The sequence below is a fragment of the Hypanus sabinus genome, chromosome 13 (assembly GCF_030144855.1).
Source record: "Hypanus sabinus isolate sHypSab1 chromosome 13, sHypSab1.hap1, whole genome shotgun sequence".
Classification (NCBI taxonomy): Eukaryota; Metazoa; Chordata; class Chondrichthyes; order Myliobatiformes; family Dasyatidae; genus Hypanus; species Hypanus sabinus.
Window position 1 is genome coordinate 40,246,965 of NC_082718.1, and position 27,473 is coordinate 40,274,437.

Sequence of the window (27,473 nt, forward strand, 5' to 3'; positions counted from 1 at the left end):
AAGACACCCGCTACTACTACGTGGTGAGCTCCCTCGACCAGGACACAGCGGCCCAGGTCGCGGAGTTCGTACAGTCGCCCCTGGCAGACGGCAAGTACACGGAATTCAAAGCCCTGCTCCTCAGGACTTTCGGACTCGATACCATTGACTTCCTGGGCCACAGGATTACTAAAGACAGGGCAACCCCTCTGCCCGCTAAGGTAGATGCGGTCCGCCTCTTTCCCCGACGATCAAAGGCCTTCAGGAATTCGTAGGTATGGTCAATTTCTACCGCCGCTTCCTCCCTTCAGCTGCCCGGATCATGCGCCCCCTGTTCGCCCTGATGTCGGGTCCGAGCAAGGACATTACCTGGGACGAGGAGTCCGCCGCCGCTTTCGTTCAAACGAAGGAAGCTTTGGCGGACGCCGCAATGCTAGTACATCCCAGATCCCAGAATGGACGCCCCTACCGCCCTCACAGTGGACGCATCTAACACGGCAGTCGGTGGGGTGCTGGAGCAACTCATCGCAGGTCGCTGGCAACCCCTGGCGTTTTTCAGCAAACACCTGCGACCACCCGAGCTTAAGTACCCGAGCTTTCGACCGGGAACTGTTGGCGCTCTACCTGGCAATCCGGCATTTCAGGTACTTCCTAGAAGGTCGGCCCTTCACCGCGTTCACGGACCACAAACCGCTTACCTTTGCGTTTACGAAAGCGTCCGACCCCTGGTCGTCCCGCCAGCAACGCCACCTATCCAACATCTCTGAATACATGACAGATGTCCGGCACGTCTCGGATAAGGACAATGTCTTTGCGGATGTGCTCTCTCGCCCTACCGTTCATGCCCTTTCCCAAGGGGTAGACTTTGAGGCACTGGCAGAGGCGCAGCAGGCGGATGAGGAGATTCCGAGTTACAGAACCGCAGTCTCCGGTTTGCAGCTCCAGGACCTCCCCGTAGGCCCGGGTGAGAGGACCCTACTCTGTGACGTCGCCACCGGCCAGCCCCGTCCAGTCGTCCCGACAGCATGGCGGCGCTGCGTTTTCGACTCCATTCATAACTTGGCACATCCCTCCATCCGGGCAACTGTCCAGATGGTTTCCAGCAGGTTCGTTTGGCACGGACTCCGCAAACAGGTCAGTGAATGGGCCAAAACGTGCATGCACTGCCAGACGGCCAAGGTGCAGCGGCACACCAAAGCCCCACCGCAGCAGTTCCATCCCGCCCACCGGCGTTTCGACCACATTCATGTGGATATCGTGGGCCCCCTGCCAGTGTCGCGCGGAGCGCGGCACCTCCTGACTATCGTGGACCGGTTCACAAGATGGCCAGAGGCGGTCCCGCTCACCGACACCACCTCCGAATCTTGCGCCCGAGCCCTGATCGCCACCTGGATATCTCGCTTTGGTGTACCAGCCCACATTACCTCCGACAGAGGCGCCCAGTTCACCTCCAGCCTGTGGTCAGCAATGGCCAGCCTTTTGGGGACTCAGCTGCACCACACAACTGCCTACCACCCACAGTCGAACGGGCTAGTGGAGCGTTTCCACCGTCACCTGAAGTCGGCCCTCATGGCCCGCCTGCGAGGAGCCAACTGGGCGGATGAGCTTCCCTGGGTCCTACTCGGCATCCGCACAGCGCCCAAGGACGACCTGCACGCCTCGTCGGCCAAGTTGGTATATGGCGCACCCCTGGTCATCCCCGGGGAGTTCCTACCAGCCCCAAGGGGGCAAGAGGAAGAACCCGCAGCAGTCCTGGGCAGACTACGAGAGAAGCTCGGTAACCTGGCCCCCATACCCACTTCACAGCACGGGCGGCACCCGACCTGCGTACCCAAAGACCTACAGAACTGTAAGTTTGTGTTTGTACGAAGGTGCAGGCATCGGCCGCCGCTGCAGCGGCCATACGAGGGGCCGTTTATGGTGCTCCGGAACAACGGGTCCACGTTCGTGCTGGACGTTGGGGGGAAAGAGGAGGTTTTCACGGTGGACCGCCTCAAACCGGCCCATGTGGACCTGGCGCAACTGGCCGAGTTTCCGGCACCTCGGCGCAGAGGCCGACCTCCCAAGCAGGTTCTGGCCCAGACTGTGGACATTGGGGGGTGTATCGCCGGTTCTGGCGGGGGGGGGGGGGTTATGTGGCGACCCATTTCCTGGCACATCCGAACCGGCTCACAATTAGATAGCCTACGGGGGTTTGCGAGCACAGAGCTTTGGAGCCTCTGCGCCATGGGGGGCCGGTTGAGGGAGGCTTAAAAGTGAGGCTGAAGTTTTCGAATAAAGTTTTTTCCTTCGACTGCAGTTACCGACTCCGTGTCGTAATTTTAGCGCTGCGTGCACCGCTACAATATTATATATATTTCAGTTTTTTCTATTATTATATATTGCATTGTACTGCTACTGCAAAATTAACAAATTTCATAGCATATGCTGGTGATATTAAACCTGATTCTGATTCAAAGCATATGACCCCCCTTTAGATAGTTCATATTCAAGATAACTTTGAAAACCAAAAGAGCAGAGGTAAGACATTGCTACCAGCATGAAATTAAAGTTAATTCAGTATCTAAAATCTTCCGTTTTAGGTGTATTTGCTTTAAACAAATGTAATTGTGATGTAGTTTTTGCATGTTATCAGCACACCATAAAAGCTAAATACATACACAAAACATTTTTTGTTTCAGTGATATTAACCCTTACACAGCAATAAAATTACACTACATTAGCCTTACTCTACACAAAATGTCAGGGAACAATGGCAAAAAACTTACTTTACTGGGAAATTAAGGAGAAAACTTTCCATTGGCTGAAGTCATATACAGAAATTTATTTTCCCAGAGCATCTTGACTATCTGGAATTTTCAACCCCTGTGGGTTGTGACAGTGAGACCAAGGTGGAGGTAGATAGATTTTTGGAAGATCATTCAATTGAGGGCTATGGTGTACTCTTCTCCGTGGATTGCCACCTTGTCGTGGTGGAGAAGCCTGTGTGGTCCTGAGATCCCGAATGCAATGCCGTCTGGAGCTATGCTCCTGGTAGGGTCACCCATGGCAGTAAGGTCGAGGGTGAGGTCCCTGACAAAGAACAATCCAACCAAGACCTCAACGGTGGAACAGGCGGACGAAGTTACTTCGAACTCAACGTCTCTGAAGGCCCATAAATAGATTAACGGAACGAAGACCATCATCCTCGACCTCAAGAGATAGCCACGACGATGGTGTACTGGCACATTAAGAGGAACTGAGATCAGCACAGATCAGTCATGACCACATCATCAGACAGAGCAGGCTGAAGTTGCACAGCAGCCTTTTGTCTCGGCTTCTTGTGCTCCTATCATATAGGTACAGGTTTCTAGGGCAGTGTTTTAATGATCTTCTTTCCATTAAGTACTCAACCTGCAAATTAACCTATAGGGAATCCTACACTAGGACTCTCAAATCCTTTTCATCTCCAATTTATGAATTTAGAAAATAGTCTACACCTTTGTTCCTTCAACCAAAGTGAATGACCACGGGATCACCATCAAAACCCACAAAGGAGGCAACTAACAGTACTGTAGAACAAGCTTCACTACAACCATGGCAGCAGCCTTTTTAAAATATTTGAATAAATTCATCTTCTTCCATTATTATCCCTTCAAATAATTTCAGTGATGTTCGCCAAACCAGCATAACAAAGGTCTTTGCAAATACTACAAGAAACTTAATCGCTACTGTGCTCATCTCTGGTGGATTTAATTTCCATCCCTGACAACTTTATTTTACCTTATCTGTACTTTGTCATTCAGCTTCCATCAACACAAGATTGAGTGTCAAATGAACAATGATATGCAGCATTATTTAAATTACCTTAAATTACGCAGCACTGTGACTGCCTATCTGATATTTGACATTGATGAGTTTCAGGAACTCAACAATGAACCTGCTGAAAGTTGGCATCATAGCCCTGATGCCAAATCCATATTTTTCTGCTTAATCAAGCAAAATATAATGACACCTATTCTGCTCAACCTCCAACCTTACACTTTACATAAATCCAACCTGCATCTATTTCAGATTCCACTAGCAATCCTCATTTATTTAACTCCCTGGCCTTTTTGATGTCAATGTCGCACCTTGAAATTTAATTTAATATTTTCAATCTCATTTAAAAATTCCAATTACCTTATAAACTATTGTTCATACTTTGACCATAGGCCCTTTTACACCTCCATGTCAGTAATAATTTTTAAACTATACAACCTCAAAATTATTATTTTCTCTTTTAATGCAATGTGCCTTGCTATATCATCCTCATTTTCAAAACCCTTCTCAAAATACTCTTCAGTCTGTTTTCCTTACTTTTCCACTCATACACAAACCTGATTAAATGTTAAACATGAGAAAATCTGCAGATGCAGGAAATCCAAAGCAACACACACAAAATGCTGGAGGAACTCAACAGGCCAGCCAGCAGCTACAGAAAAGAGCGAACAGTCGATGTTTCAGGCCGAGACCCTTCATTAGGACATTCAGCTCTGACGAAAGGTCACAGCCCAAAATGTTGACTGTTTGCACTTTTCCATAGATGCTGCCTGATAAATCTTGGCTTTTATTTACAGTATATTGTCAAGTCAAATTTATTGTCATTTAACTACACACATGTATATAACATATATAACCACATAATGCATATAGAAATGGGACAAGGTCTCTTCGAACCAGGGTGTAAAGCACAAAACACATGATCAAATCTACAGATGAATCACACATAATTAACAAACCAAAGTTCATTAATATCAAATATTGTAAGGCACAGTACAAAAAAACCAGTGACACTTCGTATACAATGTGGCTGGGAATTCAGAAGCCCAATGGCCGTGGGAAAGAAACTGTTTCTGACCACCCTGACCATTCTTGTCTCCTGCATTGCAGTCTCCTGCCTGATGGTAGAAAGTTAAAGAGGATGCTGGATGGATAGGTGGGATCCTTAATAATATGAAGGGCCCTGCATACGCAGAGCTCCTGATAAATGTCCCCGGTGGATGGTAGGGAGACCCCTCAGCTAGATCTCAGGTCCGATGCTCAGCTGCTCCCATACTGGAAGGAGATGCAATTTGTCAGGATGCTCTCAGTGGTGCACCTGTAAACACAGTCGATTGGGGTGGGGGGGGGGGGGGAGACTTGCTTGCCTCAATCTTCCTAGGAAGTGGAGGCGCTGCTGTGCCTTCTTGCTCAGGGAAGATATATTAATGGACCATGTGAGGTTATATGCGATGTGAACTCCCAGGAGCTTGGTGCACTTAACTCTCTCTATGGAGGAGCCATGTGTTCACAGAGGGAGATGGTTCATCTGCATCTTCCTGCAGTCCACAATGATCTCCTTTGTCTTCTTCACGCTCAGACTTGGGTTGTTCTTCTCACACCATCCACCAGCGGCTTCACTTCTTCTCTGCACTCCATTTCGTCATCATTCTTGACAAGGCCAACTGCTTTGTGTGATTCACAAACTTGATGACATGGTTTGAGCTGGATCCTGCGACACAGTCATGTGTCAGCAATGTGAACAGCAGTGGGATAAGCACACAGCCCTGGGGCTGAGTGTAATGGGACAAGAGATGTTGCTGCCCACACAGACTGACTGTGACCTTACTGTTAAGAAGTCCAGTATCCAGTTGCAGAGGGTGGTGCTGAGACCCAGCGAGGACAGTTTCCCCACCAGTTTCTGGGGTATGATGGTGTGGAACACTGAACTGAAGACTAGAAACAGCAGGCTGGCATATGAGACCCCATTTTCCAGATGGGACAGGACATGGTGGAGGGCAGAGGCTATTGCATCATCAGTGAATTGATCTGAGTGATAAGCAAACTGGAAAGGGTCTAGTGTAGCTGGAAGAAAAGCTTTAATGTGCTCTATGACCAGCCACTCAAATCATTCATAATGGTTGATGTTATTACCATCAGACGATAGCCAGTTAGGCAGGGTACTGTCATAGAAATGGAAGTGGCAAGGAACTAAACAAGGCTATATGACTTAACTAGTGTTTCAGACAGTGGTCAAAACATTCAGGTATTTCAGAAATACTTAACTCAAATAAGCGGAAATATGAAAGGAGAGTGGAAGTTGAGATAACAAAAAACGATGCTGTGACAGTAGCAAGAGATCATCTTACCACAGAAGAGGAAGTAGAATCAGTATAGATGGTGATAAAAGATAGAAACTCAACTCCACCCCACCACTAACATAACCTACCAAAGAAACAACAGAAGTGATGCTAGAGAGGGAAATGATCACAGAAAACAAGTTTTCTAGCAAAGATGGTAATTTCTGGTTTCTCTAACCTTAGAAAAAAAAGGAAATTGGCAACAAATTAGCTTGGAAGATAACCCCTTTGAAATGGAGAGTTTCCTCAAGTAACCAATTCAAAAGTAAATTATTTTGAAGGGATTTTCTTGGAGAAAATGAATATGACAGAATTCTGCACTCAGTTGAAAAGCAGACCTCTGAACTTATAAAGGCAAATTATAAAAGCTCTGGGGAGAATTATTGAAGTATACTAGAAAATTACATTAAAAGGTTTGAAAACAACTGAACAGGAAATACCAAAGAATATATTTCATAATAATCAACAAATTCTTAAATGTATTGAATAAAAGCACTGCAGAAAAAGTAATTCTTTTGCTGGCTGTGATGAAAATCTGTGTTAGATGAAGACACTTATAATGTTACCAAGGGTTGGTAGATTGTTAAGAAGCAGATTACAAAAAAATAAGAACCGTTTTTTCACAAGCAAGAGAAAATCTGTTATTAAAGTTTTTTTTTGTGAGAGGACTTTAGCAAAAGTACAAATAGAACAAAAATCAATAATAAAGGAATGGCTCCACAATTATTTTGGAACTGTTGGCAGAAAAATCAACTGCCAGCAAAATATGGACTAGAAGCACAATGCTTTACAGCATCAGTGACCTGGGTTCAACTCCCACCACTGTCTGTAAGGAGCTTGCAAGTTCCTCCCACAGTCCAAAAACTTGGAAGGTTAATTGGTCATTGTAAATTGTCCCATGATTAGACAAGGATTAAACCAGGGGGTTGCTAGGCAGTGCGCTCAAAGGGCCGGAAAGACCTACTCCACACTGTATCTCAATAAAAGATTAAAATACAGAAATCATAAAAGAATTGGTAACAAGGCAGTTGGCAAATCAATGTGATTAGCAAGAGTCAACAAAGAGTTAACAAAGGAAAAGTTACAGGCAGACATCTACAGGTACTTGTGCTTAGTAAGTAACTAGCAGTTGAGAAAGAATTAGTGAATGTAGCAAAACTGCATTTCCAAAAGACATTCGATAAGGCACCGCATTAAAGATTATGGGGTTGGTGAAAATAGAGAGAATTGGTTAAAAGATGAGTAGGGATTAATGTCTTTTATATCCTCAGAATAAAGGGGTCTGCAATTTTAGCTTGAGATGATGACTCAGAACGGAAATGTGATTTGAAGAACGATCTAATTTTTGAATGCTTAGGCAGGCAGAAGAGAGATCTTCAGACATAGGATTTACCTCAATCTTATTGAAGAGGGAAAACCTGAGAGGCCACATAGACTACACCTGCTTCTATTCTCATTTCCAAGAGGAAATACAATTTTATATTGATTATACAAAATAAGGTTCAGATCAGTGATAATCAGTTTTTGCACTAAACTAAACATGAGGAAATCTGCAGATGCTGGAAATTCAAGCAACACACACAAAATGCTGGTGGAACGCAGCAGGCCAGGCAGCGTCTAGAGGAAGAAGTACGGTCGACATTTCGGGCCGAGACCCTTCGTCAAGACTAACTGAAAGAAGAGATAGTAAGAGATTTGGTTTCAACTGTACTTCTTTCTATAGATGCTGCCTGGCCTGCTGTGTTCCACCAGCATTTTGTGTATGTTGTTTGCACTAAACTAGTTATGTACATTAAACTATTTGCAGTTCACACCAGTAAATACTGCTGTATGCTGTGAATACACTGTCAGTTGAAATTTGTGGTAATTACAAAACTTCTTATAACCTGTAACGTTAGGGAGGAAAAATACCTGGTGCATCAGAATTAATACAGTTACTTAAGGTAACAGAAACAGAACACAAAGTGCAATTAACATATAATACAATACAGCAAAGATTAGTGGGAAGCTAGAGGATTGGGAAACTTTTACAAACCAATAGAAAGCAACTAAAAGTCATTAAGAAGGTAAAGCTGGAATACGAAAGTAAACGAGCCAATAATATTATAGAGGATACCAAAAATTTGTTCAGATATTAAAGGCTAAAACTAGAGAGAGTTCAAAAGAGGTTACCTAAAATGATTCTAGGATTGAATGGCTTGTCATATAAAGAGTGTTTGATGGCCCTGCACCTGTATTCGTAAGAATTCAGAAGAGTGAGGGGTGACATCATTGAAACCTATCGAATGGTGAAAGAGCTTGATAGAGTGGATTTGAAAAGTATGGTTCCTGTGTGGAAGAGTCTAAGACCAGAGTACACAGCCCCAGATCATCAAGGGTATCCTTTTAGAATGGAGAAAAGGAGGAATTTCTTCAGCCAGTGAGTGGTAAATCTATGGAATTCTTTGCCGCTGGCAGCTGTGGAGGCTAAGTCTTTATGTATATTGAATGCAAAGATTGATAGACTCTTAATTGGTCAGGGCATGAAGGGGTGAGGGAGGGGGTACAGAGGAGATTGTAGCTTAGAGGAAAATTGGTTCGCCAATGATGAAATTGCAGAGCAGACTCGATGGGCCAAAGAGACTAATTCTACTCCTATATCTCATGGTCTCATAGTCTTAACAGCTGCCATTCCAGCAAAAAATACCAATTTATGACATCATCTCAGAGTTAACCAAAATAACAAACTTTTAGAGCAGAGTTCCCAACCTTTTTAATGCCATGGGCCAAAGTCATTAAAGCAAGGGATTGGTGGACCCAAGGCTGGGAACCCCTGTTTTAGAGCTTTATTCCCTTCCTGATCACCTTGCTTAAATAGGACGAAAATATAACAGATTGCTTCTCATTTGAACTGATTTTTTACAGTTATTTGGCATTATAAATATAATGTGTTTTCACATTCAAGTACAGGTTCCAACACAGATTAACTCTGCAATATGTATGTTTATTTTTCAAATACATATTTGTCACAGACAGGGTGGGGGGGGGTGTACATACATCTCTACCAAAGGTGATGCAAGGCACTCCTACCCTCAGCAAGCCTGCAGGTCATTCTTGGGCGAGGAGTAACACCTGCTTAGCCCCCAACCACCCCCCCCACCCCGATCTGGGTCATGCGAGGCAATGGGAGCAGGTAGTGGATGGCCATATGAGCAGCTGGTGTATATCACAAGTCCTGGTTATGCGAGCACTGACGCCAGGCAGACAACCTCATTGATAATGGCTGGGGTCATCCGTCTCGTAAAGACACTGCCCGGAAGGCGGCAATGGGAAATCACTTCTGTAGAAGAATTTGCTCGGAACAATCATGGTCATGGAAAGACCATGATCGCCCATGGCATATGACACAGCACATAACAAGTAAACAATTTGTCACAGACATTGTGAGCTGAATGGCCTGTTCCTTGTTGTGCTGTTTTGTTTTATGTAATTGCCAGTTTACAAAGATCCCTGAACCCCAGCAACTATAATGCCTCCAAACTGAGCAGCTAAAGAATCCTCAAATCAATAAACCAGAAAGGAAAAAGCTAGTTCTTAAACATTGTAACCTTTTTAGAGTATATAGACATTATTATGGATACATACAAAAGCATTTTGGTCTGAAATGCTGTGCTGGTGTTGATAGTGTGGAAAAGACCTGGGCACTAGGGATGACATTGATGAGTTGGTAGAGCAGTAACAGGTAAATTTAATGCTAATAATTGACAGGCGGTGTACAATGGGAGGACTAATGGTAGGGCACCCACAATGAATGACTGGGTGCTAGAGCTTTGAGGAACAAGGGGAGTTTAGCATACAAATCCAAGGTTCCTTAAAGTAGGTGCACAGGTACATAGGGCATTCAATACAAGAACAGAAAGATAACTTGAATAAACTTTCATTTGGCCACAGCTGAAGCATAGTGTGTAATTCTTGCTATTATCCTACAGGAAGAATGTCATTATACCAGAAAGTGAGTAGATGTCATTGGAGTGAAGCCCTTCAGTTGTGAGCAAAGACTGGACAGGCTGGGTTTCATTTCTTTGGAATGGAGGAGGCTGAGATCAGAATCAGGTTTAATATCACTGCCATATGATGGTAACAGAGTGAAGAGAGCACACCCTGGGTGGTGGGGATCCTTTAATGATGGACACTACCTTCCAAAAGCATTGTTCCTTGAAGATGTACTGGATACCACAGAGACTAGTACACATGATGAAGTTGCAGATTTTAAGTTTCTGCAACATGCCTCAAATTTGTGCAGTAGCCGCGAACCCATCTCCTCACCCCCTCCCCCCATACCAGACAGGGATGCAACCAGTCAGGATGTTCTCCTGAGATAAACAGTTATGGGGAGCATACATAAGGTACATTGTCAGAAAGGTTTCCCCAAAGCACAGCAGTCTTAAACTAGAATCTTGAAAAATATTGGAAGGCAACTTTTCAAACTTTTTCCTTACTTTTTAAAGATAATTTTAAGATTAACCCTCTGACCACCCTATTCGGTATTGTTGCAGGACAAGAGATTAAGCGGAAGGCATCTGATTTACATATTTTGGCCTTTAGCTCTCTTATAGCTAGGAGGATGCTTTTGTTTAAATGGAAAGATGTTTTTCCTTCTACTCATGCTCAATGGTTATACAACGTTATGTCATGTTTAGATTTACAGAAGATTCGCTGTTCAATTTCTGAATCTCATCAATACTTTCGAACATTGTGGGGACCTTTTCTGAATTATTTTCAAAACTTTCAATTCAGTGTTTAAACTCAGATGTTGGCTATTATTAATTTTTATTATATGAGAGGGTAAATTACCTTCTTTTCTCCTTAATGAACAGCTTCGGTCTTGGTAGGGGTTAGATATCTTTTTTGTAATATATTAATATATTTCAATATAACTATTGATTAACTTACATGAATACAGGGTAATGAGATTGTTATTATGAACAGATATAATGTAATTGGTAGTTTTTTTGACCTTTTATATACACTTTCTTATACTCTGTATTCTTCTATGTAGAAACTAATAAAAATATTGGAAAAGAAAACTTGGGTTTAAGGGAAGGGATAAAATGTTTAGAGAGATCTGGCAAAGAATGATTGCATCTGGAACATATTGCTTTAAGGCGTGCAAAGGCAGGTACTCTCACACAATTACGCATCTGGACATGCTTATGAATTAACAAATTATAGGAAAATACATATTAAGACACTCCATATCCATGGTCCAGCAAGAAAATAGTTAGTTCACTAAGGAAACAGCTAACTGAGGGAGAAGTTGCTGACAAGAGAAAATTTAAAAGAGCCTTTATCTAAAATAGAATTTATAAAGCTAAACGACCTGACATTACTGAAAATTCAACATCTTTCTTTCTCTCATCCGTTTCTTCCCCACACCCATCCCCCACCATTAATATACAATAGTGTTTTGGATTTTACTCAGAGAATGGAGGGATTGTGCAGTGTTTGCAGGTACAGCAGAAGAAATTTCGTTTAACTGGGCATCATTTTCAGAAAAGACACTGCAACTTGAGCAGCTGTACCTATATGGCATTGTTCTGTGCTCCATTAACAAAGATGAAGAAACAAAAGCAAGCCAAAGACCAATTTAAATCATTTTGCATTTGTATGAAACCTCTAACTACCAAGGAATTGTACAGCTAATGAAGTATTTCTATTTCAATGGGACCAGTCATTGTTGTGACATGCCAAACCCAGTGGCCACTTTCAATACAACAAGCTCCAGTAACAATGATGCAGTTTGAGTCAATAAAAATTAAGAAACTTTCTTAGCTTCCCTACCATCCATTGGGGACATTTATCAGGAGTGGCACAGGACCATTAGTATTATTAAGGATCCCACCCATCCATCCAGCATCCTCTTTGACTTTCTACCATCAGACTACGATGCCTAAAAACTAAGAAAAGGCTGGATGGGAGGCAACATACACAAAATACTGAAGGAACTCAGCAGGCCAGGCAGCAGTTATGGAAAAGAGTAAACAGTCGATGTTTTGGACTGAGGCCTTTCAGTGGGACAGGAGAAAAAAAATGAGTAGAGTTAAAAAGGGGGAAGGGAGAAACAGAGAGTGATAGGTGAAACCGGGAGGGGGAAGAGTGAAGTAAAGAGCTCGGAAGTTGATTGGTGAAAGAGAAACAGGGCTGACGGGAGAGTAGGATAGGAGACACTCTAGGTACTGAGTGCCAGCATCAGCAAGCAACAATTACCCTATCGTGATGCCTTTCATGTCATTGTTGGGGACTTCAACCAGGCTTGATTGAAGAACATCTCAGCTCAATTACCATCAACAAATCACCTGAAGCAGCAGGGGCTCCAACACACTTGAGCACTACATACTCCGATCAGAAATGCCTAGTGTTCCAAGCCTAGACCACTTATTGGGAAAACTTATCACTTGACTGACCTTCTTGTACTGTGATTGGCCAAATCAAAGGTGGTGACAAATCAGCGCATAGGAGGGAGACTGAAGATTTGGCTGAGTGGTGCCACAGCAACAACCTCTTACTCAATGTCAGCAAGATCAAGCTGATTATTGACCCAGAGGAGGAAACTGGAGGTTCACAAGCCAGTCCTCATCAGATCACAGGTGGAGAGGGTCCGCAACTTTAAATTCCTCAGTGTTATCATCTCAGAGGATCTGTCCTGGGTCCAGCACGCAAGTGCCATTATGAAGAGAGCATGGCACGGCCTCAACTTTCATACAAATTTGCAAAGATTTGCCATGTCATCTAAAACTTTGATAGATTCTAAACTTCTATAGATTTGTAGTGAGAGTATATTGACTGGTTGCATCATTGCCTGGAATGGAAACACCAATACCTTTGAATGGAAGAGCCTACAAAAAGTAGTGGATATGGACCAGTCCATCTCAGGTAAATCTCTTCCCAGTGTTGAGCACATCGACACTGAGCAATGTCACAGGAAAACAACATTCATCATCAAGGACCCCATCACCCACGGCATGCTCTCTTCGTGTTGATGCTATCAGAAAGAAGATACAGGAACCTCAAGACCCACACCACCAGGCCCAGGAACAGTTATCACGCCTCAATCATCAGGTTCTTGAACCAGAGGGGATAATTTCATTCACTGCATCACTGACCACTCCCACACCTTCGGACTTACACTTTCAAGAACTCTTCAGCTCATGTCCTCGATATTTATTGCTGTTGTTTTCTTTTTTTATTTGTAGTTTGTTGTCTTTCTCATATTGGTTAGAGATGGCCTTTCATTGATTCTATTATGGCTATTGGATTTATTGAGCATGCCCACAAGAAAATGAATCTCCCGTTGTACATGGTGACATATGTACTTTGATAATAAATTTACTTTGAACTCAACAATGTTACTTCAACAAGATCTCCCTTGGTGGGAAAAAGTCAGAACACACATGGAAATTTCACCGTCTGCAGACTTCCCTCTGAGTCACACACTATCTTAAAATAGAAGTATCTAACTGATCCTTTTCCAGTTTTCCACTAGAACATTAGCTCCTCTTTTTTCCGCAAAGAACCTTCAAAAGTGAATGTCGGTCGAGTGGAGATGGCTGTTCACAACCATTTTTCACAAGCAATTAGGATCAGCCCTAATCAGCATTGCATACTTTCAATTCAAGATCTACATAAATATTTTATTGTCACGGATTGAAGGGTAAATTTCCACCAGAACTACTGGGATAACTAGCTCCGTTCATCCAACAAGACCCAAGGTTAATATTACACTCCAAGGAATTCTTATAATACACAACTGCTTTGACTCTGAATTGCTGTTATGAGCCAAGAATTTAACACTAAAATCTCTGAAGCACCAATTCAGAACTTGCTCACTCACAGTAGCATGGTGGTTAACACACTCGTTACAATACAGACGACCCGGCCCTCAATTCCTGGCTCTGCTTGTAAGGAGTTTCTAAGCTCTCCCTGTGACCACATGGGTTTCCTCCAGGTGCTCCAATTTCCTCCCACAGTCCAAAGATGAACTGGTTGGTAGGTTAATTGGTGATTGTAAACTGTCCCATGATTAGTTAAATCGGGGTATTGCCGGGGGGGGGGGGCGCGCGGCTTGAATTGGAGGAAGGTTCTATTCTGTGCTGTACCCCAATAAAAAAAATGTAAAGAGATACTAACTGAGCTATGAAATAAAATACTTAAATAAATAAGTTTTGTTATATCAAATTGCCCTTCTGACTTACCCTGGCCTAATGCAACTTTTGATTCCAGCAACCTGAAAGGAGTGGAAAACTGCATTCACTTTAGTTGATTTTAAAATATTGCTTAACTCACTTCAATATGACCATCTGATAAACTTCAGTGTATCACGTCAATGTCAATTAATACATCCTTGTATGTCAAGACAAAAAAATGCTTTCAGAAGAAGCACCCGTGAACAGTTTTTAAAACACAGTTGCTTGTGCAGTGTTTTTGTCACATCTAATTATTTTTGAGGCAAATTACATCATTAAACCATGTTAAACTGTAAAACAGTAGTCTACAATTCTCGAATTGTTTGGCTTTATTTCTGCTTTATTTATTTTAAACTGCTTTATTTCTTTTGATCCTTTCTCACTTACATCACCATACACAAACCTGGTCTGTTTCTTTGAGGGTTTGTCATCATTTCAGGAACACACTCCCCTGTAACACAGGGGACAACTACTCAATTTCACATTCAAGATATTTTTCTAGAACAAATATTTTCTTCTGAGATAAACAGAATATTTAAATTCCTTTGCTTTTGGTACCACTAGCCAATTAGACCTTTCCCAGGAGGAAACTGTTTACACAAATGTTTTTTTTAAACCTTCATAACAGCAAATTAGCTTACTTTATAAGTAGGCTCTGTTAACTAAAAGACAAAGTTTGTCCCATTTACAATAAAAGCCCAGAAGAGAAATGAATAACCAGAGAAGTTTTTGGTTGACAGACAGTACTGTGCAAGTCTTAGATATATATATATAGCTGGGATGCCGAAAACTTTTGCTCAGTACTGTATTTGTGAACGTGCAGCAGAGAGCAAGTTTATAAATCTGGCAGGAGGAAAGAATGTCGGGAATGTTGAGGGTGGAGCACCACGGGAGGGGTGTGGGACAGGTGGTAGGGAACAAGTGTCAGCTGCAGGGGGTGGAGGTGGCATAGCTGCAGACACACCCAACCTTGAGACACCAGGCAAGATTATTTAGTTCCAAATAACTGGTTTATTGGTCACCACAGAGTGTCTCTCTGGTGCCTCCTGCTCCCTCCACTGTTTCCAAACCATGATTTCGCTCTCCCTGCCCCCTCCCCATTTTCAGTCCACGATACAGACCCACATCAGAACCAGGTTTATCAACACTCACGTCATAAAATTTCTTTTTTGCAACAGCAGGACAGTGCAATACATAAAATTACTGCAGTAGTGTGCAAAAGTCTCTCAGTCTCTCTCTATTGTATGTGTATGTGTAATATATATTATATATACACATATGCACATACATACACATGCACACAAACACATATACATACACACACATGCATACAATACAAATATTGACATGCACACACGCCACAGGCTCCATAAATCCCTGCAATTATGTATTAAAATTACCAACTGTATACAAATTGTTAGTGAAACATTGAAAATGTTGTTGAAGTAATTGTTTCAGATGTTGTCAGGTGAAAGATTCATCTGCACCACCGAGGCTATAATCTTATTAACATGACACAGCCTTATTCACGTGACATCGTTGACTTCCCATTGTATATTCCAGACTACCCTTTACAACTGTGTCTCAAAAAAAGAATTCTACAACAATGCACAACTGGAAAGCTGCTTCAATAAGAGGTAAAATAAGCATCAGTAATAAAAGATAGGTCACAGAATTAAAACAATACTAAAGAAGTAGGCACTGGGAAATTAGCTCATCTATTTTTAACACAGATTAATCTAACCCACGCACCTCTGGCTAGGATGTGAAATGGATGCTTTGAACCTATCCCAACCCATTATAAACGGAGGAGATATCCCATCGGCAGCCATACCACCCTGCACATCTCCATTCCCTCCTTAAGTTCTATTCTTCTCTACTCCTTATATTTCCAAATGATTTCAGAGCCACTGTTTGAGAGTATATGCAGAACTCTCTTACCAGACAGTAGATGTAGAGCATTGCAGCAACAGAGATTGCAAGATGTTTAACTGAGCTTTATAAGGTTAATTTAAAAATATTTATGTTCTGAAACTTCATTTAATAGCCCTGCATTTAATTCAATAGCCCCTCAATATCTTGTTTCAAGCCTTCATATCAAAAAGGCCTCTGCTTTGCTGTTTGCATAAATTAGTACAAAGATTCTTATCTGATGTTGTTTACAACTCACAAATTAAGATACTGAAGATTTGCTCACCACGTCATTCAAGTGGTAGATTGCTCAAAACTGCTCACCAATGTCTAGAACTCTTCGATGCCTAATGCATTACACCCTAGGGCCATTTCCTTTAAACCAGTGTAAATACTCTTTTGAAAAAAAAAGCCATTATTCACTATAACTTTTCTGGAAAAAGAGAAAATAAATCACAACTCCAAGTAACGGTGTTTGAGTTAGTTCAAATGACAAACTCTGCCAAACCAAAGCTGTGATACTTGTCCCACACAAAACCAGAGCCAACTTTAATTGTGTACTCTGTCTGCCGCTGTCTTTTAGTTGTTCTCTCCTAAGCCACCCAAGAACAGGATTGATTTTAAAGACCAAAGGTTAGCTTTATTTCCCATTTGTACATCAAAATAAAAAGTGAGCTGCGCCATTTGTGTCGGTGACCAACATGGGTCAAGGATAATCTGGAGGCTGCCTGGAAGTGTAGCCATGCTTCCAACACCAACATACCATGCCCGACAACTTACTAAACCTAACCCGATGTCTTTGGCATGTGGGAGGAAACCGAAGCACCCAGAAACCCACATGAACACGAAGAGAGCATACAAACCCCTTACAGGACAGTGCAACACACACAAAATGCTGGAGGAACTCAGCAGGTCAGACAGTGACAGGAGTTGAACCTGGATCAATGGCACTGTAAAGTGTTAAACTAACCACAATGCTACCATGCTGTCCCCTTTGGTCACTGATGTTGCCAATCCACTCCAGTGAATTTTTTTCTCTTGTGTTTTTACCCATAATTTTAGTCTGCAAAGCTAAAGCAATCACAGCCAAGACACCAGGAAAACAGAAAAGAGAAAGCAAACTTGGCATAGCCCAAATAATTGAACAGCTGACACACCAAACCATTATCTAATCCACGAAACTGTTTTGATATTAGAGAACTGAAATTTCCTCCCGAATACTGAAATCAAGTGGCCCTATGGAAGGAGAACAAAACTTATCTGCACAATGGAGAGACTGCTGTTGTATGAGAAATAGGAAATGGTAAATCACATGCAGTACAGCCCATATGCAACATCATGAAAACGGTTATAAATGCTCAGGACTCTGCCTCCCCAGCACCCAGTTCAGTTTTCAAGAGGCAGAAGAATAAACAAAAAAAAGGTCAAAGATAGCACATACAGAGCAATATTTCTCCAAAATTAACATAACCAATTACAAATAGTGACAATTATGAAAGCTTTAACCAAGACTAATTTTCAGTCATACTGAGCTATTTAAATGATATTGAAAATGCCCAATTATAACAGAGGGATCAGAAACAGACATTTATACTGAACAAATATGGAATGAAAGAAATGGACAAAAATATAACGGCAGTGCAGAAAATCAGGGCTCGTCAGTTGAGGTTATCAGGAATCAATATAGATAAGGAGGCTAAAATGAATCAATATTGGGTAAGTAATGTTTCTACAAGAGTGGTAGGTCTTTAGAACTTGCAGTCAACTGAACTGATAGAAGCAGATTCAATGGCAATATTTGAGGCATATAGATCAACACATGAACAGGCAGGGCAGAGTGGGATAAGGACCTTGTACAAGCGGATGCGTTTAGTGTAGATTGGTATTATTGTTAGGGTGTGATGGGCCAAACAGTCTGCTCCTATACTGTTCTATTGTTCTCACTATGTACTTTAACTCCTGGTGCACCATGAATGCAGAAGGCATCACCTACAAAATGTACCACAGCTACTCACTACTCTGACAAATCTCCTACCTAATTGCCATGATCTCTACTACTACCGGGGCCTCAAAGTGCACCAACACTTGCTTACACCAACCCACAACTTCACACCAGCCTTAGCTATATTAAAAAAAAGCCAACATTCCTTCTTTGTCATTGAGTCTACATTGTAGAACTCCTCACTCCACAATATAGTAGAAGTACTGTGCTCATCACCATCCTCTCAACAGCTTTAAGGAAGGTCAATAAATTCTGACTTTCCAGTTACACTAAAAAAAACAAAAAAAAGGAAGCAAACATTGAGGCAGCAGAACATTGGTAAGTATGCAAAAGTATTGATCTGATGTAGCAGCCAAAAATTTGATGCATCGGATCAGTACTTTTGCATGGTGAAGTTTAAACTAAATATTTATCCTTAAATATATAGTTAAATGAACTACTGTGTATATTTAAACTCATGGTGAAACTTAAAACTAAATATTCTGAAAAATTTTCAGATATTACAAAATATTTTACCTTACCTAGATTTGATTTACTGAAAATACTCAAGATAAACTAAGCATACAGATAGTAGTGTCCTGGGGTGCACCTCTTGTAAAACACTTACGCAAAAAATGTTTTTCCAATAGAGCAATTTCAAGATGTCCTTTGATCTCATTCAATCTTTCCGATTCTGTTCTGTTGAAATCTTGAATTCCTAAAGCCATAATCGATGACACTGTGGGGGCCTGAAATAAGAATGAAAATACTTACTGGAAATAAATAATCCACCAAACAAACTGCATGAATTAGGGTGGCACATAGCAAATAAGATATTCTGAACTGTAATTCAAGGAGCTGAATGCTACAACCAGCAAAATCTTGCTGTTCTGACTCAGTGCAGAGATTTTCCAAAATGCCCATTTCCGTTAAGGTGAATCAATAAAATGCAAGGGATTGTTCAATAAACTGCATGTTCTCTCAGAAAGGAACCAGAATGATTTAACCCAAAACCCACAACACACTAGTTCTAGGATATTGGAATAATACATGCAGATTAGAAGGTGAATAATCTAAATGTACTGTTCTTTTAAACAGATGTAGGAACTATGTATCTGTTCTCTATTTGCTTTGTATTCTGTGTTGTCCGTTTATTATGTTTAATATGGTAACTAGTCACATAAATGTGATCGTGATAAAAGCAAAGGGAATAAGTTACATATTCTTGCTTATTTTGTGGCAGTTTGTGGCTTAAGACTGACAGCTCATACCTTTGCCAACCACTTAAGATTGTATGTGTGCTCAAGATCGAAATAAGCAAATTGATGCTTTGGAACAATCATTTCAGTGGAGCTGAGGATGCATCACAAAAGTATAACATATCCCATGGCAGTCACAGGCTAGCGGCAATTGTTTTAATTTTGGATTCGTTTTTGCTGCTAGAGGGAGTGAGAAAGCTGGGAATGCCACAAGTTAGCCTCACATTAGTAGTATGAAAATGTGTCTTTTATAAAGGATGTTAATACAACAGGCCTAAAAAATATCAAAGGAAATCACGGTTGATAACATGATTGGAGCTTTACTAGGATGTCTTTATTACTATAGACAAGGGAAACCAGTGAAAATAGTAACATTAGATTTAGAGAAGACCGGTGATAATGTCCCATGTAACAGGTTATTTAAAGCACACAGGATTGGAAGTAATATACTGCCAAGTACTGACAGACAGGAAAAAAGGAGTAGAGTTTAATGGGCTTTTCTCAGGAGAGCAGATGGCAACATGTCAGGGACTGCAGGGATTAGTGTTTGGAGCCCTGCTATTCGCAATGTATAACAGTGATTTGGAAGAGGAAACCAAAGGCAACAATCTTAAGTTAGCAAACAACACAGAAATGGGAGTGGGATGACAGAGTTCCATTTCATAGGATCTCGACAACTGAAAACACGGCTATAAAAGTGAAATAAATGACTATGAAATTGAGATGAAGCTTGGAATTAGAAAATCGCAGATTACTCTGAGATTTCTAAGACAGAGAGAAGTGAGGCTTTGGATGGGTTTAAAAACAAACAGTACCGGAGGACAAAAAAACTGTTGACTCAGCCAGTTCAAAAATACTTGATCACTAAAATTGGGTTTCCCCAAGATATCATTCACAAACAGCACAACGGCACAGCAGGTCGTGTGTCAGCCGCTTTGCTCAGGCTCCACCCTAACTGTCCATGTGAAAGTCGTACATTCTCCCTGTAACCGAGTGCATTTCCCCAAATGTTCCAGTTTCCTCCCATGTCCAAAGGTGAGCTGGTTGGTATGTTTATTAGTCACGTCAAAATACCGTAACAAGAGTTCACAATTGGAGATCCAAAGGGAAATCAATTCACACGTGATGGTGAACAGAAAACAGAGTAAGTGGGGAAGTGGGGGGGGGGCTTGGGATTAGTGGGATAATTCAATGAGACAACTAGCCTCCTCCTTTACCTTACTGAAATATGAAAGACACTTCAAGTTCTGAAACACAGAATACAAAATCACATAAAACAGCACAGAAACAAGCCCTAGTATTTGAAATTTCCATCTTGGGGGGAAAAGACTCTGATTATCTGTTCTAAGAATTCCCCTCATGACTTTCTATACTTGGATCGAGCAGTCCTGCAGCCTCCAAAGCTCCAGGGAAAGCAAGACAAGTTTACCCAATTTCTCATGGAGTCATAGAAAACTACAGCACAGACACAGGCATTTTGACCCACCCAGAACGTGGCTAAGCACTTAAACTGCCTAGTCTCATCGAACTGCACCCAGGCCATAGCCCTCCAAATCCCTCCCATCCACATACCTATCCAAATTTCTCCAGCATTGAAATCAAAATTGCATCCACCACTTGCGCAGGCAGCTCGTTCCACACTCTCCACTTTCTGAGTGAGGACGTTTCTCCTCATGTTCCCCTTAAACATTTCACCTTGAACCCATGACCTCTAGCTGTAGTCTCATCTGACCTCAGTGGAAAAAGCCTGCTTGCAATTACCCTATCTACACCCCTCATCATTTTGGACACTTCTTTCAAATCTCCCCTCAATCTTCTATGCTCTAGAGAATAAAGTTCTAACCTACTCAATCTTTCCTTCTAACTCAGATCTCCCAGACTCAGCAACATCCTTGTAAATTTTCTCTGTACGCTTTCAATCTTATTTACATCTTTCTTGTAGGTAGGTGACCAAAACTGCACACAATACTCCAAATTAGGCTTCACCTACATCATATACATCTTTAACATAACATCCTAACTCCTGCCTTCAGTACTTTGATCTATGAAGGCCAATGTGCCAAAAGCTTGTTTAACAGCCCTATCTACCTGTGAAGCATTTTAACAGCTGTTCTCTTATAGCTTACTCTCTAAACCAGACAACATCCTGGGGAATCTCTTCTGTACGCTCACCAAAGCCTCCACATCCTCCTCCCCCCATCCTCCCTCCCTAACGTGCAGCAGTCATACTCAACGTTACGCCGTGTGGCCTAATCAAAATTACATTCAGCTCAACATTACCAACAAACTTCTATACCCAACACCCTCAAAGTTGAACGCAAGTATGCTGTACTCTGCCTTTAGTCCCCTATCTACTTGTGTTGACACTTCATAGACTTGCACTCAAAATACCTCTGTATAGCAATGCTTCTAAAGACCCTAGCATTTACTATAAATTTCCATCCCTACTACAGACTCACTTCACTTTCATCGACAATCCATGTTCTGAGTATTATGTATTTATCTGCACGATTTGTCTTCCTTTAGACATTCGTTGTTTGTCAGTCTTGGTTTATGTATAGTTTTTCCATAATTCTATTACATTTCTTTATTTTCCTGTAAATGGTTAAGGGTAATGTATTGGGTGAAAACATACACATAATTCACGACTACTGACATTAAATTGGGGTTCACTTTAAGAGGCTGGTCTGCATGATGATGGAATGGTGTGAAGTTGTTTACTGTGTTTTTTGTTCTGTTTTTCATTGTGAATAAAGGAGCTCTTACAGTTTCCCTTAAACATAAAACGCCTCTGCCATTTTATTTACAATGGCACAAGAAAATGAATCTCAATATATGTGCTTTGCAAATAAATTTACTTCCACTTCACAAAGTGCAACACCTCAGTTGTCTAGATTAAGTTTAATCTGCCATTTCTGCACCAACTTTTCCAACTGGTCAATACCCTGTTGAATCCTTTCACAAGCTTCCTCACTACCCACAAGTTATGTGTTGTCTGAACACTTACTAATCAGCCCACCTAAATTTTTGTCCAAATTTATGTTTGTATTTATTGTAGAAGAACAATGTTCTATGAAGAAATATAATTTTTCCATTTAAATACAAATAAAGTATAGAGCACCAGAGTACAGAGCACAAAATGTTAGGAATTTAAACAAGCTTCATTCTTAAGAAAGATCAGCAATTAAACACTACTTGGAAAGACAATTTTTAGCATTGGTAGGCAATTACAATAACTTGTACAATCACTATCATTTGTGTTGAAAACATCACAACCACTGCTTTGGTTGTCAGATTTAATACACACTAACACACACAATGAAGCAGCCTAAAACTTCACAAGACAGAAACTAATACTGCTTTTCTTTCTTTTTGACCCTTAATAATAGTAATAATAAAAATTTGGCAAAGAAGTGGAAACTATGCTAACAACTTTGGACACATTTCCCACCCTCTTCAGATTCTGTTGCAAAGAAGTGGGCTCAAACAAGCATTCAAAACAAATGCCTCGTTTTACAGATGCAACAATGTCTCCCATTAGTTTCAACCTACACAGGACAAAAAAAACACTCAGCAAATTTGAACGCAGGGTGGAAATGGTTCACACCAAGGAGTGTAATTTTAAGATGATTGGAGGAAAGTACAGGATGAATGTCAAAGGTAACCATAAACAGAAGAAATCCCTCAGATGCTGGAAATCCAGAGCAACACACACACACAAAATGCTGGAGGAAACCAGCAGACCAGGCAGCATCTATGAAAAAGAGTAAACGGTAGACATTTCAAGCCAAGACCCTTCATTAGGACAATGTCAAAGGTAAGTCCAGGAGTAATAGTAGAGCCAGATACATTAAGAACATTTAAGAAACTTATCTACCCTGTGCACATTGATGATAGAAAAAATGAAGGGCTATTTTGGAAAGTAGGGGTAGATTGATCTTTGGGTACGTTAAAAGGTCAGTACAACATCATGAGTCAAAGGGCCTGTACTCTTCTGTAGTGTTCTGTGTTGTAATCTGAAATAGAATAAGCGATATATATCGATCTTGGGTTAAAGTACCAGGTTAACGAGTCTCCAGATTCAAATTATCACTAATGTCTGTCTAAATGCTCAGCATTCCACCTCACAGGCAACTTCACTAAATTTTGTCCTTGGAAGAGATAACACACAGACTCAATGGTCCAAACATCCTCCTCTGGTGCAGTAATACCTCTATGATTCGCAGAGCTGCAAGCTAAGATTAACACACACACAGTGCTGGAGGATCTCAGCAGGTCAGGGAGCATCTATGGAGGGAAATAAACAGTTGATGTTTTGGGACAAGGTCCTTCATCAGGACTGGTAAGGAAGGAAGAAGATGCCACTATAAAAAGGTGGGGGAGGAGAAGGAGGACAAGCTAGGGTGCTGAAGGGGGGGAAAATGAAGAAGCTAGGAGGTGATAGGTGGAAATGACAAAGAGCTAAAGGAGAAGTAATCTGATAGGAGAGAAAAGTGGACCATAGGAGAAAGGGAAGGAGGAGGAACATCAGGGGGAGGTGATATGACAATTGAGTGAAAACGATAAGAGGCCAGAGTGGGGAATAGATGAGGGCAGGGGAAAAAAATTACTGGAAGGAGAAATTGATATTCATGCCATCAGGTTGGAGGCTACCTAGATGGATTATGAGATGTTGCTCCTCTACCTTGAGCGTGGTCTCATCGTGGAAGAAGAAAAGGCCATGGACCAACATGTCAGAACAAAAATGGGGATAGGAATTAAAATGGAATGCCACTGGGAAATTCTGCGCCTTGTGGATGGAACAGAGGTGCTCGACAAAGCGGTACCACAATTTAGAGACAATCACATTGTGAGTACTGAATACAGTGGACAATCCCAACAGATTCTCAGATGAAGTGTTGACTCACCTGGAAGGACTGTTTGGGGCATTAAATTCAGGTGAGAGAGGAAGTGAATGGACAGGTGTAGGATTTTTGCCACTTGCAGGGATATGTGCTAGGACAGAGATTAGTGGGAAGGTACGAATGGACAAGGGAATCACAGAGGGAAGCAGGGGAAAGGTAAACACATATTTGGTGGTAGAATCCTTTTGAAGATGGCGTAAGTTGCAGAGAATGATCTATTGGAAATGGAAGTTCATGGGGCTGGTAAGTAAGGACAAGAGGAACTCCCGTTAAGGCGCAGGAATACAGAATGAGTATGGATGTTGGTATGTCCGTAGCCCCCTCCTTTGTGAGAATCGCCAGATCACTGTTAGGTTGAGTCAAAAGGGGGCCAAAGACATGAGGGGGAGACGTGCAGGATGTCATATTTCTCCCCCCCATAGCGATGTAAAGCTACGGGACATGGCCATTGTCTCTGGGAGACAGATTTGTGGATTGAGATGCTCTGCTACGTGAATGCCCACGGGCAAAGTGGGCTGGTTGAGGGAGAGATTGCATCACCCCCAACCTGATTGACATCTACAACCCTGCGAGTCAGAATAAAAGAGGGGCTGTAGGAACAACCCCTCAGACGCACCAGAAGAAACGTTAAGCGACCACGTAACAGCAGACGGTCATCGGAAACCAAGCCACGTGCGTTCAATTCTGTGGCTGGAATTGGTGGCTGAAACCACGGAAAACGGCTTTTTAGCTAACAACAGGGAAACCCGCTCCCCTGACTCAACGGATTGGCATCATAAAAGATTTGGGCAAGTTTAAACGCCTCCCTCTCTTAAACCCAAAACGCTGCAGCCTGAACAAGCTAATGACTTTTATATTTACATCGGACAATACATTATCCCCTAGACAACGATAGAGTTACGTTTTATGGGTTATGATCATACCGGCGCTTTAGATTTAGTATTGACAACGTATATTATCTGTATGTTTGCATTAATCTTATTTTTGTGCCCCTTTATCAATAAATACTTTTAAAAATAGTACCATCAGACTTCAACGGACCTCTCTATCTTTGCTGGTAAGTGATCCAATTACGGGAATTTCGTAACAATGTCCAGAAGTGGAGTAGATGCAGGTGAGGCAGCATCAATGGTGAAGGAAGGGAAACCCCATATTTTGAAGGAGGGTAACATTTCTGATGTCCACGAAAGGAAAGCATCATCCTGGGAACAGATGCAGCAGAGACAAAGAAACTGAGAAAAGAGAATAGCATTTTTACAGAAGATATGGGGTGGGGTAAGAGATAGAGTCAAGAGAATCGGTAGGCTTATAAAAGACATCTGAAGGCATTTTGTCTCCAGAGATGAAAATAGAGATTGAGAAAGGGAAGAGAGGTGTCAGAAATAGACCAAGTAAACATAAGGGCAGAGTGGAAGTTGGAGACAAAGTTGGTGAAATTGACAAGTTCAGCATGGGTGCATGAAGCAGCACCAATGTAGTCGTCAATGTAGCACAGAAAGAGCTGGGGAGCTTTATGAGGGTAGGCTTGAACATGCAAAGTTCCACGTAGGCAAGAAAAACACAGGCACAGCTGGGCACATGAGGTACCCTTGGCTACCCCTTGAGTTTGGAGAAAGTGGGAGGAACCAAAGAAAAATTCTTGAGGATAAGGACCCATTCTGCCAGACGGAGGAGGGTGGTGGTGGAGGGGAGCTGGCCAGCTCTGTTGTCAAGAAAGGGGTGGAGAGCTTTAAGGCCTTCTTGATGGGGGGGAGGGGGGAATACATGTATAGGGACCGGACATCCATGGTGAAGAACAGGCAATCTGCGCCAGGGAACTGAAAGTTGTACAGGAGATCAAAAATGTGCAAAGTGTCACAGATGTAGATGGGAAGGGACTGAACCAAGGGGGATAAAATGGAGTCAAGTTATGTGGACAAGAGTTCATTGGGCAGGCAGAGACAATGGGCCTACCGGGATAGTCAAATTTGTGGATCTTGGGTAGGAGGTAGAAAGGAGCACTGCAGAGTAAGGGAACTGTCAGTTTGGTGGCAGTGGATAGGAGGTCTCCAGAGTTGATGAGATTAGTGATTTCAAGGGAAAAGTGAAGGTGGTGTTTGAGAGTTGCCACCTGGTCCCAGCAAGATAGAGGTCAGTCCGCCACACTACAACAACACCCTTTTGACTTTTGCTGCGACAGTGAGGTTGATATTGGTGTGGAGACAGTGGAGGGCAGTATGTTCAGAGGAGCAAGGTTCGAGGAGGAGAAAGGAGTGCTGAAGTCAAGCCGGTTGACGTCTTGGCTACAATTTAAAATTAATAGATCCGGCAGAGAACCAAAGTGTAGTGTTCAAAAGGAAAACAGTTGGAGACAACAGAAGGGGTCATTGGTGCAGGGTGGGAGAACCTTTCCCAAAGAAGTGGACTCAGAAACAGAGGTGACTGAGGATTAATCTAATTTAAGATTAAACCGAACATTTTTACTTGGCTTAGTTAAAATAAGTAGTTAGGGTTGTTGTTCTACTTCTACAAATAAACATGCTGAGTTAAAGTAAACCCAATGTTCCTTCAGCATTTCTTCCCAGCCCACTCACCCTCCCTCCCACACATACATTCAAGCATTTTTCTATTTATCTATACTTTTTATAACCTGCTCAGAAACACTTTACATAGTTTAAAAATTGTTTTATATAAGAAAAAGATGTTCACATGTAATATCCCCTACCACAAAAAATGTTAAGTTAGGTGAAAAGTGATATTTTTAAAAAGAAAACAAAACTATTGATATATTTATCAGTGGGGAGAATTGTTTAAAAACAAAGTGGGACAGTTGAAAAGAAGAAGTTAGACCATCTGTAGATGATGAAAAAAATGCTTCATACTTGGAGTTATTTAAAAAGACAAAGATGGTAATCATTGAAGTACTAAGAGCAAGATGAAATAAGCTGAATAAAAGGAGGTTTTACAATTGCTATTTAGGCCAAGAGGACAGGAGAAAGGAAAATTACTTTTGGAAAGGGTGTAATAACTTCTTGCTCCACTTTGATTTTGCTTACTCATAGCAGTTTCAAATATTTAAAATACCTACTATAGGTTCA

General features: G+C 41.7%; 1 protein-coding gene across 4 annotated transcripts in view; it reads right to left on the reverse strand.

Moving 5' to 3' along the window:
• Positions 1 to 27,473, reverse strand: part of gramd4a (GRAM domain containing 4a) — a 169,251-nt gene that overhangs the window by 92,415 nt on the left and 49,363 nt on the right. For all 4 annotated transcript variants that reach the window (XM_059987465.1, XM_059987467.1, XM_059987466.1 and 1 more), the window contains one exon: positions 18,862 to 18,982. In XM_059987465.1, the coding sequence (XP_059843448.1) occupies positions 18,862 to 18,982 (121 nt within the window). The remainder of the gene's footprint in view (positions 1 to 18,861; positions 18,983 to 27,473) is intronic.